Below are 20,569 nucleotides of genomic sequence, written 5' to 3' on the forward strand. Positions count from 1 at the left end.
GCAACAAAGCCTGTGCACCACAATTACTGAGCCTGCACTCTAGAGCCCATGAGCCACAACTACTGAGCCCACGTGCCACAACTACTGAAGTCCGTGTGCCTAGAGTCCATGCTCTGCAACAAGAGAAACCACCACAATGAGAAGCCTGTGCACCACAACGAAGAGTAGCCCCCACTCGCCACAACTCGAGAAAGCTTGCACGCAGCAGCAAAGACCCAACACAGCCAAAAATAAAAAAATAAAAATAAAGTTTCCTTTAAAAAAAAAAGAAATAAAAACAATTTTACAAAAATAATGCAAACAAAAGACCTATCACAGAAGGTACTCAATATACAGTGATTCTTATTGTATTAAGTAATAATAAAATTGCAAAATGCAATTAACTACCGTGTAAATTTTTCCTGAGCTAAACTTAGTAACAGATGGAAGTTTTGTTGAAAGAAAAATTTACAAGAATACAGCATGTCAGTGACGTAAGCTCATAAATTTAAATTGAAAGTAATTTGATGAGAGATGAAAATGGCAGAGTAAGAGGACATGGAGCTCACCTTTCCCCACAAACACATAAAAAATACATCGACATATGGAAAAATTCTCATGGAAAACTAACTGGAAACTGGTAGAAGGACTCCTGTACAACCAAGGCTGAAAGAAAGATATGCCGTACCTGTATAGAATGGGAAGAAAAGTGATTGGGTTGGGACCTGTGTGCATGGGAGGGAACTCAGAGGAAAGGGGGGATCACATGCACGGACATTCATCCTGGGGTGTGAGTGGGTTGAGCCACAGACTGGGCATCCCAGTCCTGGGGTGCTATGCAAAGGAGACAAGCTCCCTTGGCCACTTGGAGAACTGCTGGAACAGACAGAAAGGCTGGAGAAGCCTAGACTCCACTCATGAGGAGTGGGTGGGTGCTAGCCTGCCCCCAGGCAGGGTGGAGAGAGGTCTGCCCTAGCAGCTGCCACCTTGCCATGCTCCCCAGTCCAAGCAAAGAGAACACCTCACTCACTCTCCACCACAGCATGGCACTGGATCTAGGGCACCCAGGACCTAGGAGAAGACTTGACTTAGGGATGCAGAGGCAACTTGGGGGTGCGGGGTGTAGCCCAGATAGGGCAGCGGTAGCCATTGTTGGTGTTTACTCAAGAGACGCCCCAGAAGCAGCCCAGATTTCTTATAGCAGCGTGGTGGCCAGATTTCCTGTGACTGCCTCGCTAAGTGTGCCAGCCCAAGCTGAGCAAACACTCCAGCCCCACTAACTCCATGCCACCGTACAACACTAGATCTCAGGTGACCACAGCCAGGGAAAAGATGCGACCATGGATTGCATCTGAGTGAAGCTGTAGATGCCTACACAGGCAGAGTATCAGACCTCTGTGAGCACACAGGCCCCACTTGCTTCAGGACTCCCCTCCTTTGGGGCAAAGGCCCCAGTGCAGGGAGAAGGAAAAACACATACTTAAAGGGAACAGAGCCAGCTCTAGCCCGACCCTCAGGGATTCTACTCCAGCAACTTGGGAGCAAATCCTGCCCCTGACAGGGTGGTGACAGCCAATGAGCAGAGAAGTCCCACCTCACACCCTGCACAGACTTTAGCTCCTCCATCACCAGCCACAGGCCCTACCAAGGTGACAGCTGCCAGCACACCCTGAGGAAAGATGTGACTGGCATCCACATCAAATCCAGCCCTTCCATTAAAGGCACTGGGCACACACAGTCAGCACAGCGATGCTCTCAAATAAGAACATGCCCTCAAGACCACAATGGATAACTGTTACACCAAAATTCCTAGAGACAGAGAAAGTTAACTAAAATGAAAAGGCAGAGGAACTACTCTTAATTGAAAGAGTAAGAGAAAACCCCTGAAAAAATTAATAATGAAACAGAAATAAATAATTTACCAGAAAAAGAGTTCAAAACATTGCTAACTGAATTAGGGAAAAGAATTGATCTAAACACAGATCATCTTAACAGGAACTAGAAAACATAAAAAAGACCCAGTTGAGGGAATTCCCTGGTGGTCCAGGGGTTACAACTCCGTGCTTTCACTGTCGAGGGTGCAGGTCCAATCCCTGGTGTGGGAACTAAGATCCCACAAGCTGCGTGGCTTGGCCAAAAAAAAAAAGAGACCCAATCGAAAATAGATAATTAAATATCTGAAATAAAAAACACCCTGAACACCCTAGAAGGAACAAATGGCAAACTAAATGACACAGAAGAACACATGCATGATCTGAAAGATAAAATAATGGAAATCATCCAATCAGAACAGCAGTCAGAAAGGCAAATTAAAAAAAAAAAGTAAAAGTAACATATGGCATCTCTGGGATAGCATGAAATGTACCAATATTCACATTATAGAAGTTCCAGAAGGAGAAGCTAAAGAGGAAGGGTATCAAAAATGTATTTGAAGAAATTATGGCTGTAAAATTTCCCAAACTGAAAGAAGGAAACAGATATCTAGGCACAAGAGGCACAGAGATTCGAAAACAAGATGAACCCAAACACACCCACACTAAAATATATCATAATTAAAACAACAAAAGTTAAAGAGAGAATTCTAAAAGCAGCAAGAGAAAAAGAAAGAGTCATAAAGAAGGGAATCCCCATAAGGCTATCAGTTGGATCTCCCTGTAGAAACTTTGCAGGCCAGAAAGGAGTGGCATGATATATTCAAAGTGCTGAAAGGGAAAACTCTGCAACCTAGGAGACTCTACCGAGCAATATTATCATTTAGAACAGGAGAGAGAACTTTTCAGACAAGCAAAAACTAAAAGAATTCAGCAATACCAGATCTACCCTAAAATAAATCCTGAAGGATCTTTTCTAAATGGAAGCGAAGTAAGAATCTATAGGAAAGGGTAAATCCCACTAGAAAAGACAGATATATATATTAAGGATTGAAGATTACTTAAATAAGTAGATTAAAAGACAAAAAATTGTAAAAGAAACTCTGACTACAATAAACAGTTAAGGGATAAGCATTAAGATGTAAAATATGACATCAAAAACCAAAACATGGGGGGGGGGGTGAGTAAAATTGTATATCTTTTAGAATGTGTTTGAATTGAAATGACTATCAGTTTAAAGGAAGTACATATAATTATGGATCAACATATATGAGCCCCGTTATAACCAGAAATCAAAAATTTACAAAAGATATACAAAAAATAAAAAGAAAGGAAACCAAGCATACTACTAAAGAAAATCATCAAACCACAATGGGAGAAACAAAAAGAAGAAATGAACAGAGAAGAACTACAAAAACAACTGGAAAACAAGTAATAAAATGGCAATAAGTACTTACTTATCAATAATTACTGTAAATGTCAGGGGAATAAACACTCCAATCAAAAGACATAGGGTGGGGACTTCCCTGGTGGCTCAGTGGTTAAGAATCCATCTGCCAATGCAGGGGACACAGGTTCGAGCCCTGGTCCAGGAAGATCCCACATGCCGTGGAGCAACTAATCCCATGCACCACAACTACTGAGCCTGTGCTCTAGAAACCGTGAGCCACAACTACTGGAGCCCATGCTCCACAACAAGAGAAGCCACCGCAATGGGAAGCCCGTGCATCGCAACGAAGAGTAGCCACTCGCTGCAACTAGAGAGCGCCCACATGCAGCAATGAAGAGCCAACGCAGCCAAAAATAAATAAATAAATAAGTAAATTTATTTTTAAAAAAAGGACATAGGCTGGCTGATTGGATTAAAAAAAACACAACCCTTCAATATGTTGCCTACCAAAAGACATACTTCAGGGCTAAAGAGACATACAGACTGAAAGTGAGGGGATGAAAGAAAGCTATTTCATGTAAATGAAAATGACAAGAAAGTGGGGTAACAATATGTGTATCAGACAAAATAGACTTTAAAACAAAGGCTATAACAAAAGACAAACAAGGACATTATATAATAATAAAGGGAGCAATATAAGAAGAGGATATTACACTTATTAACATAAGCACCCTATAACAGGAGGACCTAAATATATAAAGCAAATACTAACAGATATAAAGGGAGAAATTGACAATAATACAATAACAGTAGGAGACTTTAACACCCCACTGACATCAATGGACAAATCATGCAGACAGAAAATCAATAAGGCAATAAGGTCCTAAATGATACAATACAGTTGGATTTAATCAATATCTACTGCATACTCCCCAAAGAGCAGAATACACATTCTTTTCAAGCACACAAGCAATGTTCTCTATGATAGACCACATACTGGAACACAAAACAAGTGCCAACAAATTTAGAGGTAAAAATTATATCAAGCACCTTTTCTGATCACAACGGTCTGAAACTAGGAATCAACCACAGAAAGAAAAAAAAGTGAAAAGAACAAACACGTGGAGAGTAAACAACATGTTATTAAAAAAACCAATGGGTCAATGATGTAATCAAAGAAGAAATCAGAAAATACCTTGAGACAAATAAAAATGAAAACACAACTTTACAAAATCTTTGAGATGTAGAAAAAGCAGTTCTAAGAAGAAAGTTCATAGTGATACAGGCCTTCCTCAAGAAACAAGAAAAATCTCAAATAAACAACCTAACCTACCACCTGCAAGAATTAGAAAAAGAATAAACAAAGCCAAAGTCAGAAGAAGGAAGGAAATAATAAAGATCACAGAGGAAATAAAATAGAGATCAAAAAGACAATAGAAAAGGTCAATAAAACCAACAGCTGGTTTTTTTAAAAGGATAAACAAAATTGACAAACCTCTACTTAGGCACCAAGAAGAAAAGAGAGGACCCAAATAAACAAATAAAGAAATCAAAGAGGGGTAATAACAACTGATATCACAGAAATACAAAAAATCATAAAAGAATACTATGTACAGTTATATGCCAACATATTGGACAATCTAGAAGAAATGGACAAATTTCTAGAAACATACATCCTGCCAAGACTGAGTCAAGAAGAAACAGACAATTTGAATGAACAATCACTAGAAGTGAAATAGAATCTGTAATAAAATAACTCCCTGCAAACAAGTCCAGGACCAAGCAGCTTCACTAGGGAATTCTACCAAAACATATAAAGAACTTATACCTATCCTTCTCAAACTATTCCAAAAAAATTGAAGGGGAGGGAGCACTGCCATATTCATTCTAGGAGGCCACTATTACCCTGATACCAAAACCAGACAAAGACGCCACAAGAAAAAGAAAATTACATGCCAATATTTTTGATGACTATAGATGCAAAAGTCCTCAAAAATATATTAGCAAACCGAATCCAGCAATACATAAAAAGGATTATACACCATGATTAAGTTGGATTCATTCCAGGGGCACAAGGATGGTTCAACATATGCAAATCAATCAATGTGATACACCACATTAACAAAAGGAAAGACAAAAACCACATGATCATCTCAAAAGATGCAGAAAAATCATTTGACAAAATACAACATGCATTCATGATAAAAACTCTTGCCAAAGTGGGAATAGAGGGAACATATATGAACATAATACAGGCCATTTACAAGAAACCCACAGCCAACATAATACTCACTGGTGAAAAGCTGTAGGCCTTCCCACTAAATTCAGGAACATGACAAGAATGCCCACTCTCACCACTTCTACTTAACATAGTATTAAAAGTCCTAGCCACAGCTATCAGACCAGAAAGAGAAATAAAAATTATCCAAATTGAAAGTGAAAAGGTAAAACTGTCACTATTTGCAGATGACATGATACTCCATAGTGAGAGCCCTAAAGTCTCCACAGAAAACTATTAGAACTAATAAATGATTTCAACAAGGTAGCAGGATAAAAGATTAATATACATAATTCTGCTGTGGTCTATAAACTAATAATGAAATATCAGAAACAGAAAGTAAAAAAAAACCCTCTTTAAAATCACATCAAAAAGAATAAAATACCTAGGAATAAACCTAACCACGGAGGTGAAAGACATATACTCTGAAAACGATAAAACAATGATGAAGAAATTGAAGCTGATATAAAGAAATGGAAACGTATCCTGTGCTCTTGGACTGGAAGAATTAATATTGTTAAAATGGCCATTCTATCCAAAGCAATCTACAAATTTAATTCAATCTCTATCAAAATACTAGAACATTTTTTACAGAGCTAGAACAAACAATCATAAAATTCATATGGAACCATGAAAGACCCCAAACTGCCAAAACGACGTTGCAAAAAAAGAACAAAGCTGAAGGTATAACTCTTCCAGACATCAGACTATACTAAAAAGCTACAGTAATCAAAACAGTGTGGTACTGACACAAAAGCAGACACATATATCAATGATATAGAACAGACAGCCCAGAAATAAACCCATGCACTTATGGTCAATTAATCTACAAAAAAGGAGACAACAATACACAATGGAGAAAAGACCATCTCTTCAAAAAGTGGTGCTGGGAAAACTGGACAGTCACATGTAAAACAATGAGATTAGAACATTCCATCACACCATATACAAAAATAAACTCAAAATGGTTTAAAGACCTAAATGTAAGAACAGAAACCGTAAAACTCCTAGAAGAGAACATACGCAGAACACTCTTTGACATAAACTGTAATAGCAATATTCTTTTAGATCAGTATCCTAAGGCAAAAGAAATAAAAGCAAAAATAAACAAATGTAACTTAATTAAACTTAAAAGCTTTTGTACAGCAAAGGAAACGATCAACAAAATGAAAAAACAACCTATGGGATGGGAGAAAATATTTGCAAATAACGCAACCAAAAAGGGGTTAATATCTGAAATATACAAAGCGCTCACAAACTCAATATCGAAAAACAAACAACCCAATCAAAAAATGGGCAGAACACCTGAATAGCCACTTCTCCAAAGAAGACATACAGATGGCCAACAGGCATATGAAAAGATACTCAGCAATACTAATTATAAGAAAAATGCAAATCAAAACAACAAGATATGACCTCACTCCTGTCAGAATGGCTATAATCAAAAAAGCCTACAGATAACAAATGTTGGCAAGGATATGGAGAAGAGGGAACCCTTTTACACTGTTGAAAGGAATGTAAATTGGTGCAGCCACTGTGGAAAACAGTGAAAAGGTTCCTCAAAAAACTAAAAATAGAACTACCATATGATCCAGAAATTCCACTCCTGGGTATCTATCTGGAAAAAATGAAAACACTAATTCGAAAAGATACATGCACCCCAATGTTCATAGCAGCACTATTTATAATAGCCAGGACATGCAAGAAACCCAAGTGCCCATCAAGAGATGACTGGATTGACTGTTTGCAGATGACATGATACTATACATAGAGAATCCTGAAGGTGCTACCAGAAAACTACTAGAGCTAATCAATGAATCTGGTAAAGTCGCAAGATTCAAAATTAATGCACAGAAATCTCTTGCATTCCTATACATTAATGATGAAAAATCTGAGAAAGAAATTAAGGAAACACACTCCCATTTACTATTGCAACAAAAAGAATAAAATACCTAGGAATAAACCTACCCAAGGAGACAAAAGACCTGTATGCAGAAAACTATAAGACACTGATGAAAGAAATTAAAGATGATACAAATAGATGGAGAGATACACCATGTTCTTGGACTGGAAGAATCAACATTGTGAAAATGACTCTACTACCCAAAGCAATCTACAGATTCAATGCAATCCCTATCAAACTACCAATGACATTCTTCACAGAACTAGAACAAAAAATTTCACAATTTGTATGGAGACACAAAAGACCCTGAATAGCCAAAGCAATCTTGAGAAAGAAAAACAGAGCTGGAGGCATCAGGCTCCTGGACTTCAGACTATACTACAAAGCTACAGTAATCAAGACAGTATGGTACTGGCACAAAAACAGAAATATAGATCAACGGAACAGGATAGAAAGCTCAGAGATAAACCCACGCACATATGGTCACCTTATCTTTGATAAAGGAGGCAAGACTATACAGTGGAGAAAAGACAGCCTCTTCAATAAGTGGTGCTGGGAAAACTGGACAGCTACATGTAAAAGAATGAAACTAGAACACTCCCTAACACCATACACAAAAATAAACTCAAAATGGATTAAAGACCTACATGTAAGGCCAGACACTATAAAACTCTTAGAGGAAAACATAGGCAGAACACTCTATGACATAAATCACAGCAAGATCCTTTTTGACCCAGCTCCTAGAGAAATGGAAATAAAAACACAAATAAACAAATGGGACCTAATGAAACTTAAAAGCTTTTGCACAGCAAAGCAAACCATAAACAAGATGAAAAGACAACCCTCAGAATGGGAGAAAATATTTGCAAACGAAACAACTGACAAAGGATTAATCTCCAAAATATACAAGCAGCCCATGCAGTTCAATATCAAAAAAACAAACAACCCAATCCAAAAACGGGCAGAAGACCTCAACAGACATTTCTCCAAAGAAAATATACAGATTGCCAACAAACACATGAAAGGATGCTCAACAGCACTAATCATTAGAGAAATGCAAATCAAAACTACAATGAGCTATCACCTCACACCAGTCAGAACGGCCATTATCAAAAACTCTAGAAACAATAAATGCTGGAGAGGGTGTGGAGAAAAGGGAACACTCTTGCACTGTTGGTGGAAATGTAAATTGATACAGCCACTATGGAGAACAGTATGGAGGTTCCTTAAAAAACGAAAAATAGAGCTAACATATGACCCAGCAATCCCACTACTGGACATATACCCTGAGAAAACCATAATTCAAAAAGAGTCATGTACCACAATGTTCATTGAAGCACTATTTACAATAGCCAGGACATGGAAGCAACCTAAGTGTCCATCGACAGATGATTGGACAAAGAAGATGTGGCACATATATATACAATGGAATATTAGTCAGCCATAAAAAAAAATGAAATTGAGTTATTTGTAGTGAGGTGGATGGACCTAGAATCTGTCATACAGAGTGAAGTCAGAAAGAGAAAAACAAATACCGTATGCTAACACATATATATAGAATCTAAAAAAAAAAAAGGTTCTGAAGAACCTAGAGGCAGGACAGGAATAAAGACGCAGACATAGAGAATGGACTTAGGGACACAGGGAGGGGGAATGGTAAGTTGGGACGAAGTGAGAGAGTGGCATCGACATATATACACTACCAAATGTAAAATAGATAGTTAGTGGGAAGCAGCTGCATAGCACAGGGAGATCAGCTCGGTGCTTTGTGACCACCTAGAGGGGTGGGATAGGGAGGGTGGGAGGGAGGGAGATGCAAGAGGGAGGGGATATGGGGATATAAGTATACATATAGCTGATTCACTTTGTTATACAGCAGAAACTAACACGACAATGTAAAGCAATTATACTCCAATAAAGATGTTAAAAATATAAAAAGAAGAGATGACTGGATTAAGAAGATGTGTGTTTGTGTGATTGCGTGTGTGAATGTATATATAATGGAATACTACTCAGCCATAAAAAGAATGAAATTCTGCCATTTGCAGCAACATGGATTGACCTAGAGAATATGTTTAGTGAAATAAGTCAAAGACAAATATTATGTGATATCACTTACATGTGCAATCTAAAACACAGTACAAATGAATGTATTTGCAAAACAGAAACAGAGTCACAGGTGTAGAAAACAAACTTATGGTTACCAAAGAAGAGCAGGAAGGGAGGGTAGGGACAAATTTCAGGTATGGGATTAATAGATATAAACTACTATATATAAAATAGATAAGCAACAAAGATTTACTGTACAGCACAAGGAATTATAGCCATTATCTTGTAATAACCTATAATGGAGTATAACCTGCAAAAATACTGAATCACTATGCTGTACACCTGAAACTAGTATAATACTGTAAATTGACTATACTTCAATAAAAAAAATAAAGTGGAGGTAATTTATTTTCAATTAAAAATAGGTTCCAATAATTTCTTGTATAACTAATGTCATCTTTTCACCATAAACAAAAATGCAAATTTGTTAATTGGACAAATAAATGTGCTTAACTTTTTCTGATATCTAAATGATGAATCTAAAAAATGTCACTTCCTTATAATATTAGTCACCTACTTCCCAACCTAATACAAAGAACACCTCATTAACTACATTCAGACATTGGGTATACCATTGCTCACTACAGCTTTCTTCAAATGTAACATAAATGGCAAGAGGTAAAGTAAATATCAGCGAAATGGCATCTGTATCCCAAAGCATCTTTCTCAGATACAAAAACATAGATAGCGAGAAGGTGCAGTAATTCTCCGTCTTCAAGCCAACTAAAAAAAATATCCCTATTTGCTATGTTTACCATACCTACTTATAAGTTTAACAGTGGGATCAAAGGAGACACACACACACAGTATTAGTTCAGTGCTAGAAATTACTTTCCAGTATATCCTGATACAAAAGTGTCTACCTCGACTACTAAAACATGAAAGATTTCATGAAGTCAATGCCCCACAAACATACATCTGGACAGGTAATTTCCTTCATCAAATTCTAACCTCTCTGCCTTTCTTAAAAATTGTACTGTGTTGGCTAATGACTTAATAACCACATAATCAGTCAACATCTTTTCCTTGTGTGAAACCTTTTATATCACCAATTTCCTAGATACTATATGCAATATACTTATAGGTGATAAAGTAAAAAAATATAATTTTATTACATTTTAAATACTTGAACATATTGGCCTTATCTATTACTAAATAGGAAATGTGTTAAAAATGTAATGGACAAAGTTGAATTTGTCTACAAAGTAGCAACTAAAATAGAAGGATCTATTTCAAATTAAAGTGATACAGATATTATTACATTAATATGTAACTATTCAAAAAAGTACGAGTAGCTTAGGCAATGTATGGGTGGATAGAAGCTAATATGGATTTTAGAAAAAAAATTTTATTAAGTGAAATTTAGTTTCAAACTATGAAAACAGAGAATGCTCTACTAAATATAGTCACTAAAAATATTTAGAATAAAAGCAGGGGAGCTGAATTTACACAGAATGTAGGTATCCTTTGCTGTAAAACTGCCATTTTATGTTTCTACAAAAATCAATTTGCTAAGGCTCAAAGGAGGACCAAAAGTGGAATACTCAATATGCAAGCAGCTCATATTTCTCAGAATCAATATAAATTTAGATGATTTTCATATCTCTAAGAAAATTAATCAGATTTTAAAAATATCATGTGCTAGGAAAATTTAAACTGAGTCAAAGAATAAAGACTGCCAGGTAAAGTCATTAGTTGAATAGTTTTCTCCTTATCCAGAGGAATGGTTAGTATTAAATCTTGGATGTTCAGAAATGTATATTACAGCAATATCATTAAAAAACAGTAATTATTCATTTTTAGATATTAATAGATATGTTTTTAAACCTCAAACATTCTATTTTTGGAAAATGTTATTATTAACTGATTGTAAAACTTGCTATTATCCAGAACTTACATTTCAGCCACAAATAAAAAGAAAGTAAAACATAGGGAAAGATACTCAGGATTTCAAAGATATGAAGGAGACATCTCAAGTACCTAATTAATAAGACAATTTTATAAAGCACAACCAGGTGTTTAAATGGTGGTAGGTACGCAGAGATTGTAAGCTTTGACTTACTGATAAAACAAAACACAGGAGATTACAGGATACTGCAAAATAATGTTCAGTGCTACAGATGTGCAAAATATGGCAATATTGGCCTGAACTATAAAAGTGAGCAAGGAGCTGTACAAAGGAGTTGGAATTGAGTCAGAATTTGAACAAAGAGTAAGATTCAAACTGGCACTGAAAAGGGTATTACTATAGGACCATGCAAAGGTCTGAATATGTGAATGAATGGTAATGCATATTTATTCCAGCTATGCATTCTTATACTGTTCCTAAAAGTGTAAAAAATCATTATCCACAAAAACTGACAGGAAAGTAGAGGCTGTGAACCTTCAGCACTATATCCATTTTCATATTAAAAAAAAAAAAAATCACACATTTTTGCTGTCATCTTCCAGGTAGCCTGAGAGGAAAAGTTTTAAAATCCTTTTCTGCTTATAATTTTTCTTTTTTAATCATCTTATGTTTCTTTTATATACAGAAACTCTCAATATAATACTATTTGGTACATTGCTACCATCTTCTTTATATCTAGCAGGCTTCTATTTTGTTCTTTAGGATTTAGTTTCCATTCACTTTTTAAACAATTGAGTAATAGAATATTACTTCCTTGCACTTATTGCCATTACGTATTTGAAGTCTACTACACTTTGTCATAATTTATCCCATGTTTTCTTTGATTCTATATTGTAAAACATCACATTTGTCTCATTCCTACACAGGAGGAAACTGATTAATTTGAAGGTCAATTTAGTTATAAAAGGTTTTATTTCTATTTTGTACTACGGAACCACCATGAACTGCCCAAATTAAACATGAATTAAACAGTTTAAACCCAAACTGCCATTCATTTAACTGTAAATCGATAACTCTTCAAGAAACTAATGGCTCCAATCCCTTATCCTCGCAAAGAATGAGAATACTTCCTTGCTGTTGTTTTATGGAAGAAAAATGAAAATTTCAAGTATTTACCATTTCCAGTTTCTCTACTTTAAGGCGAACAGAGGGATTTAGGGAAATCTTCCTTCCTTGTGGTCCATAATTATCAGTCAACGCAGGGGCAATATCTACGAGACAACAGGGTACACATTAATTGGAAATTTAATTGGAATAGAACTTCTCATTTGACAGGATGTGTTCTGGGCTCCTGAGGTTCAAAAAGAATTCTGGCTAATCAGTTGGCAGTTTTCACTTTTGTTTTCATGATTTTTTGTTCTTTAAATCTAAAATGTATTATATAAACCAGCTTCACTTAAGCCTTAAAAGACATGATATAAAAAGAGTGGCCAATTATGCATGAAGTCCCACAGAAATATTAATACAACAAGCATACATCCCACCACTTACCTTGTCATCACAACGGCTTACTAATTGCAAAATAAAAAGTCTTTTTTTTTCTTCCAAAATAAGCAAAATCATATTAGAAATTTTAAAAGGTCATGATTTTTCTCTGGCAAAAGTGGTTTTGCTCCATGAGTTCTGGAGGTACTATGGAAAAACTCACAAATGCAAACTGTTTCAAGTTTGCACATAAAGTACGATATAGGCTCAGAACTTCTTGAACTAAAAATCCTATTTCTTATTTTACAGAAGTTATATTCCAAGTAGCATAAATGGATTCTCAAGAGTTGAGTGTCATACACCTCTCACCCATTCTCTAACGCCTTCTCAGTCTACCCTGGTTATTTAGACGAGCTTTGTCCTTGTTGCATGAGTAAAAAACAAGTGTCACAAGGGACTAGAACTTGAAAAATTATTTGCCTCAATATGCCAAAGTTTCTCAAACAAATTCCTACAATTCATGTCAATCCTTATATCTAAATTGTCACCATTCTAAATACACTTTTAAATGGTATTTTACTAGTTCTACATAGAAACAAGAGGAAGAGAAAAAACTTTTTAAAATGTCACATTTTTATGCAGTGTTTTAATTTTTTTTTTATTTCTCAGAGCATCTGTCTCTAAGTACAAAATGATTTGCATTCTCTTTCTTAAGAACATAAGAAGTGCATAGGAAAATAAATAGTCTTCCTCTAAACCTTTAACACTTCCTTAACATTCTATGTAAAATCTTGAATATAGCTTATAGGTGTCAAGATCATGAAAAAAAAAATGGTTACTGACTTTTAGCTTTAAATGGAATTCAAACCTAGAGAAAGACTGATTTTAGTATAATAAAATTTTTACAATTTTGACAAAAGCAACAAAGACGCCTTAGTTGCTGTGATACCTAATTGTTGGCCAAGGGCTAAAAATATATTATACATATAAAAATTTTTTCCTCTTAAGAGAAATTTTGTGCCAGACCTAAAGTGTAGCATAAAATATCAGCATGGAGTGAAGTGGTATGGAAGCCCAAATAGCGGGTAAGTCAAACCTTATCTTTCATTTTTAGGGTTTGGACGTGTGAGGCTTGACAATGACTTTCAGTCTGGTGCTTGACCTATCATTAAGGCACAGTAACACAAGGTGGACCCAAGCTAACCTAATTATAATCTCAGACCAAGACTAACCCTGGGTGTGAATTACTCAATTCAAGTATGTGTGGAAGGCATGGAGAGAAGACAAAAGAGAGGGAGGGATAGGGACTCACACCAAGGCGTGGGTTCTCACTTATGTGTTCCTACGTCTAAGCATAAAAATTTGCTATGTGCAACAGTGGAAATAACAGAAGATTAACTCTTATTTATGCTTACTTTTAGCCAGGCACTGCACTAAGTACTTTATATATATAGGCTCATTTAATCTTTACAATAACCACAGTGACACAGGTGTTATTATTTCCAACCCAAGAATGATGAGACTAAGGCCCAAAAGGGTAAAGAAACTAGCCCAAGATCAGACAACTAGTAGGTGACCATGTTAGGATTCTAATCTCTTATGACCCCTGAAGACAATTTCTTAAATGTGTCAATATCTTTCATGATCAGTTTTCTCATCTGTAAAGTAGGAAGAATAAAACAGGTCACCTTACAGGAATTGTAAAGCTAAATTAAAAATCATAGAAAACTACTATGAAAACTATAAAGTAGTGTTACTAGTAACACAGACACACAGAGATTAAATAGGAGATTTAATGTAAACTTATACTAACCCCCCATTTAACAATATGCAATCATGGCTTAACAAAATCTCACTTTCTTCTAACCAAACTTCCCCTAAATCTTTACCTTTGAGCCAAAACCTTAGGAGGATGTGGACATAAATCCAGCATGCTTTGTTAATTCAAGGTAGCTTGACCTGAAAATCTCCCCCACAGACAGTTTTCCTCATTTGCCGGTGTCCTCTCTCACTTTCAGCCTTGGGGTCTTTATTTGCTCCTCTCTGGGGGAGGGGGGTGAGAATTTTCAAAGTATGGCTTATTATTCCCTTGGATCTTCCCTTTCTATTCCTCTTTTTAGGAGCAGAAGAAAGGAAATGTTTTATAAGGGTAGGATCAATACCATTTAGTTAATACCATGAACCCTCACCATGGATATTTTTCCTCATCACTAGTTTTCAGTTTTAAAAGCCTTATTGCAGGAGAATTAAGGCTTGTGTGGTGGTAAAGTTAATGATCGTATTTTTTCACGTAGTAATTCTTTACTGATTTCCTTAGGAATGTCTTTAGCATGTTTTTAGCTCACTCACAAACTCACGCATTATTCAGCGTATGGCAGTAGTAAACAACTCTGGATTCTGAAATAAGAAATTTATATAACAGAATAGTTTCAAAAAACATACTCAAGTATAATGTGGATTTTAAACATTCTAACCAGTTTTACACTTTGGAATGCTTTTGAGATGAGAACAGGGGTAGACTTGCCTCATTAAGTTTATTTTTGTTGAGGTTAACATTAAAACTCATTTATATTTTTTAATAAATACCAGCTGGCTGAAGGAGTCTAGATGTGTTGGTTAAGGATCTAATTTGGGAACAATCTATAATTAACTACTTATAACAGACAAATCACAAGGTATGTAAGTTACCCAGAGATAATTTAGAGTTGACTTTGCTTTTTTATTCTCCCCAGAAACATCTGGTCTACTATATTTATGTGGAAGAAAATGGTACTGAGTCAATTCCATTTCTACTCTAGAAAAATGTTCCATTTTAATTGCATTTTAATATTTACATACAGTTAACTCACTCAAATATGTTTTTCACTAAATTATTTTTCTATTACAAAATCTAGCATCATTTCTTATAGTCACTGATGTAAATTTACCTCAGTTTGTTCATTACTACAGGATCTCCTTGCTCTAATCACATTTGCTTCCTAGGGTCACCTGACATGTAGCTTGCATTACTTCTTTGCATTTGATGATGATGCCTCCTTCACTTAGGATGATCTGTTACCTTCATCCATCTGTTGATGTTTATCACTTCTTTCAAGATCCGGATGATGTCTGACTTTTTTTTTTTTTTTTTTTTTAATTTTATTTATTTATTTATTTATTTATTTATTTATTTTTGGCTGTGCTGGGTCTTCGGTTCGTGCGAGGGCTTTCTCTAGTTGCGGCAAGTGGGGGCCACTCTTCATCGCGGTGCGGGGACCGCTCTTCATCGCGGTGCGCGGGCCTTTCACTATCGCGGCCCCTCCCGTTGCGGGGCACAGGCTCCAGACGCGCAGGCTCAGCAGCTGTGGCTCACAGGCCCAGCTGCTCCGTGGCATGTGGGATCTTCCCAGACCAGGGCTCGAACCCGTGTCTCCTGCATTAGCAGGCAGATTCTCAACCACTGCGCCACCAGGGAAGCCCGATGTCTGACTTTTGCCAAGAAATTTTTCTCTATTGATTTCTGCATATTTTGTGAAAAATTTTTTACTATGTACTAGCTTCTGGGGTAGAGGGGGAGGATGCAAAATTGAATTAAAGGACAGAAGCTTTCACTTCTGCTCTAAAAAACATGTCCTGGAATATTATCTGAGCTATACTCTAAACTTCAGTTTCAGTAATATTAATAATAATGACAGCAAAATGTACTGAGCATATTCTATGCACCAATTACAAAGTGCTTGACATACATAATCTTGTTTAATACTCATAACAACCCCATGAGGAAACTATTTCAATATAATAAGCTAATTCAGCCAATAAATTGGGAGCAAAGATCTGAATCTCTAAGTTTGCATTCAGAGCCTGGTGATTAACCACTGTGTTTTCCCTATATCAAACTCAGGTCACTTACTACTTCTTCCCTTAATCTACTTTGCTCATGTCTTTACACATCTTGTACAAATGTGTTATTTGTCCATAAGACATACACTTCTTAGAGTACCAAAACCACCCACCCCCTGCTCTAGTCAACACAGAGCACTGCAAATAGTCGAGTATTTATTCAATGAAATAATCACACACGCACACACATAAATAAACACACACATATAAGTGCTTTCTAATCTGAATAATGAAGGTTTTTAATCCCATATTTTATTTCACAGTATACTATTAAGTATCTCATGGAAAAAAAATCCCAGTTCCTTCATATTTCCTACCGAACTATGACGCACATGACATACTCAGTAAATACTTACTGAGTAAATAAATTGGCTAAAAGAGGCATTAAGTAGTTTAATTGCTTTCAAAATTAAAAACAAGTTACATAAATGCCTCCTCACCATTGTTTGCTTCTTTCATCTATCTTCTTTTTCTCACATGGGTTCCCAGTTTAAAATAAAAACAATATATCAAGAGAATGAAAATTAATTATGTAAAGTAAATAATACTAATAAAGTTTCTAAGGGTCAACAAATCCCACTAAGTGAAAAGGCATACAATTGATGGCTAAAGATTGTTCCTAACCCACTGGTAAATATTGCTCCAAATCAGAGAAACTACTATGGAATTCACTATAAATTCCTGTTAAGTATAGGAGCTATGTGCTATGGTCTGAATGTTTGTGTCCACCCGAAATTCATATGTTGAAATCTTAACCCTCAACGTCATGGTATTAGGAGTTGGGGCCTTTGGGAGGTGCTTAGAGCATGAAGGTGGAGCCCTCACGAATGGGATTAGTGTTATTACAAAAGAGGCCCCACAGCGCTCCCTAGGCCTTTCCACCATATGAGGACACAATACGAAGTCTGCAACCACAAGGAAGCTCTCACCCAGACCATGCTGGCACCATGATCCTGGACTTCCAGCCTCCAGAACTGTGAGAAATGTTTGTTATTTATAAGCCACCCATTCTGTGGTATTTTGTTATAGTAACCCACACAGACTAAGACAATAGTGTCTTAATAATTTCTTAATAATTTCTTAATAATTTCTACTAACTCTTCCTTATTTTGCAGTTTTGATTTACACAATGCTATTAAAAATTAAGGTATATGAGTAACAATTTGCTTTATAATTTAGACATGTAATTAACTCTTCCTTTCAATAAGTATACTTTTGTTTGTTTGTTTGTTTGTTTTTATCATTGTTCCCTTTAAATTTTGGAGATAATTTAAGGGAAGGAATTTTTTCTTGATATTTGAGCCTACAAACACTTTACAGATTGATAAAAATCCTTTTTTTATGGGTAGCTTACACAATTAATCCTTTACTGTTTTGAAAAGTCAATAAATCATTTCATGCTAATTAAGAACCAGTAATATTGAATTCACAATACTGATGTTCTTTCTAATTTATATCTATATAATCTCTTCCAAGAAAAACAAAACATACTTCTTTTCTTAAGCTATGCTCCCTTCTATAATTTCTCTGAAAGGTGCATTTAATATACCTCGCGAGGATTTCACTAAAAGGGCAAGGCAGCCTAATCTTGAGTTATAGAAGAGTTTTCATTATTTGGTTTCAACAGTTCATTGATTATTACAGCTTCATAGACACTGCAATGATAATGCATCTTTTAAAATTTCAACCCTTTGTTCAGGAAAATTTCCAATAAAAGTCATAATCTAACAGGGACCACTGCACAATGGATTCATTTTGCTCTTTTATTCAATGAAGGAAAAAGGCATAATGCACCCTTCTTTAAAGTCTTTTAAGTCACATTATGTACTCCTCATTGAGAGAGTAATTGAAAAAAATAACAGGAAAGAGGAATTAAATGTGCATTTACCTGTATTAGGCATATCTGTAGGGCTGTTGTCTGAAGAAGTAATTGGAATCTGTTCTGTTTTCTTGTATCCAGTTTTTATCTATGAAAGAAAATGAGGAACCTGAAATGTCATTTTCTAAAGTAGGTCAAAAACCAGACAAGAAGCTCACATTAACATAAAAAGAATGATTAAAGAGATTAAAGCAATAGTCCCCCAAATATAAAACCTTTAAAATTTTGGTATATTCATCTTCAAACAAAGCAATTCAGAATGAAAGTAACAACTGCTTTCAGCTCTACCATATCCAAGGACAACAAAATATAAGGCTATGCACTGTGTCTCTGAAAAGGTATTATAACCCCAAATGAGAAAGTATAAAGGGCTAAGAGAAAATCTTAAACTCTGTATCTGATTAGCATGGACCTGAAACTGAAGTTACCTTTGATGAGTTTTATTGCACTGACTAAAAGCCTACCTGATTTTCAAGTTTGTTTTATAGAGTATATACTCTATTTTATAACTCATTATTTATGGCACTGTAGCAATTAGTAATTACAGTCATCCCTTAGAGACTATCTGAAAATAAATATAACATTCCATATCATAGTTTTGAGTGATATCTAGGCATATCTTTGTGATGCCATTCCTGATCATGATTTTCTGGACAAAGAATATATTGACTTGAAAAATTGTATTTATTGACAGCATAGCATAAAAATCTTAAACAAAGAAAAGATCTTTCAAGGAAATACCAATTTGTTAACAAACTATATTACCAAAATTATAGTTCTATATGTATATGACAAACATAATGACACATAGGGGATTTGTGGACTACATAAATAGAGAAATTTAAGATTACCTGATTTATCGTAAAAGAAGGTAAAATGGCATCTGTAGATTTGGGAGTGGATGAGGTCTTTGGAATTAGTATTTCAGAGGGAGAAGAAAGAAGACTAAATTTTGAGGCTTGAGGTCCATATTCTCCTGTAGCTTGTAAAAGGGATGAACACGATGGATTTTCTAAATGACTGCTGTGAGATTTCTGTCTTATGAATGCTATCTCCCAAGCAGATTCTGACCTAGCATTAAAAAGAAATCACTTTATGGATATAGTACAATTGAATTCTAAGATAATGTTTCATATATTATCAAAAAATACTTCTTCTGGGTCTAAAGTACTAGGACAACTTAAATTTCTATTTTTAGGGAGACATGCTAAATGACTCATTCTATCTTACAGATAGAATAGTTACCTCAACTTGGCTCTGGTAATTATGCTTTTTGCTTCTTCAAATGATACACCAATCATAGACTCCTTGTTTATTGAGACAAGTTGATCTCCTGGCTTCAAACGTCCATCCTAACAAAAATAGTAACATTTGTAAAGAAACTGATTAAGGTGTTTCTTAAAAAATTAATTGATGCAATTAAAGCAAAGCACAGTTTTAGTAAAGAATGACTTAAAGAAAAGAGTAAAAAGAAAATTTTAGACAAAGAACCTCAACAGAAAAATGTTTTGATTAAAGTCTGGTTTGGTAATATACATGAATGAAATGGAAATGTTCACGTACTCCTTGAATAAACTCTCAGGCTAAGGAATCCTGAATATATGAAGACATAGTCTGGTACACTAGGAAAGAGGCCTGTTTTAAAAGGTCAGTTGTATGAGACAAACACAGCTCTGAATGTGATAAAGTAGGCTAAATAATTCTGGTATATTTCAGAATATAAGCCTCATTCACTTCAGTTTCTGAGCATTCCTCTATCTTTCATCCCACCAAACACTGAGTTATTCCACAGTTAGAATTTTTAAAAATTCAGTCAAGGATCTTAATTATACTGATTCTACCCACATTTCTGTTCATGGTGAAACATCTTCTTCACTGGATCTGCTGTCCCTCCTGTGACTCAGGCCCAGTTGGTTGGACAGGTAGCTTTATTCACATCCTACTAAT

General features: G+C 35.6%; 1 protein-coding gene across 4 annotated transcripts in view; it reads right to left on the minus strand.

Moving 5' to 3' along the window:
• The window catches only part of STXBP4 (syntaxin binding protein 4), a 192,663-nt gene that overhangs the window by 134,893 nt on the left and 37,201 nt on the right, over nucleotides 1-20,569 (minus strand). For all 4 annotated transcript variants that reach the window (XM_057535727.1, XM_057535726.1, XM_007177289.3 and 1 more), the window contains 4 exons: nucleotides 19,868-19,974; nucleotides 19,474-19,693; nucleotides 18,632-18,710; nucleotides 12,556-12,650 (listed from right to left, as the gene is read on the minus strand). In XM_057535727.1, coding sequence (XP_057391710.1) covers nucleotides 12,556-12,650; nucleotides 18,632-18,710; nucleotides 19,474-19,693; nucleotides 19,868-19,974 — 501 coding nt within the window. The remainder of the gene's footprint in view (nucleotides 1-12,555; nucleotides 12,651-18,631; nucleotides 18,711-19,473; nucleotides 19,694-19,867; nucleotides 19,975-20,569) is intronic.

Source organism: Balaenoptera acutorostrata, chromosome 20, assembly GCF_949987535.1.
Source record: "Balaenoptera acutorostrata chromosome 20, mBalAcu1.1, whole genome shotgun sequence".
Taxonomy (NCBI): domain Eukaryota; kingdom Metazoa; phylum Chordata; class Mammalia; order Artiodactyla; family Balaenopteridae; genus Balaenoptera; species Balaenoptera acutorostrata.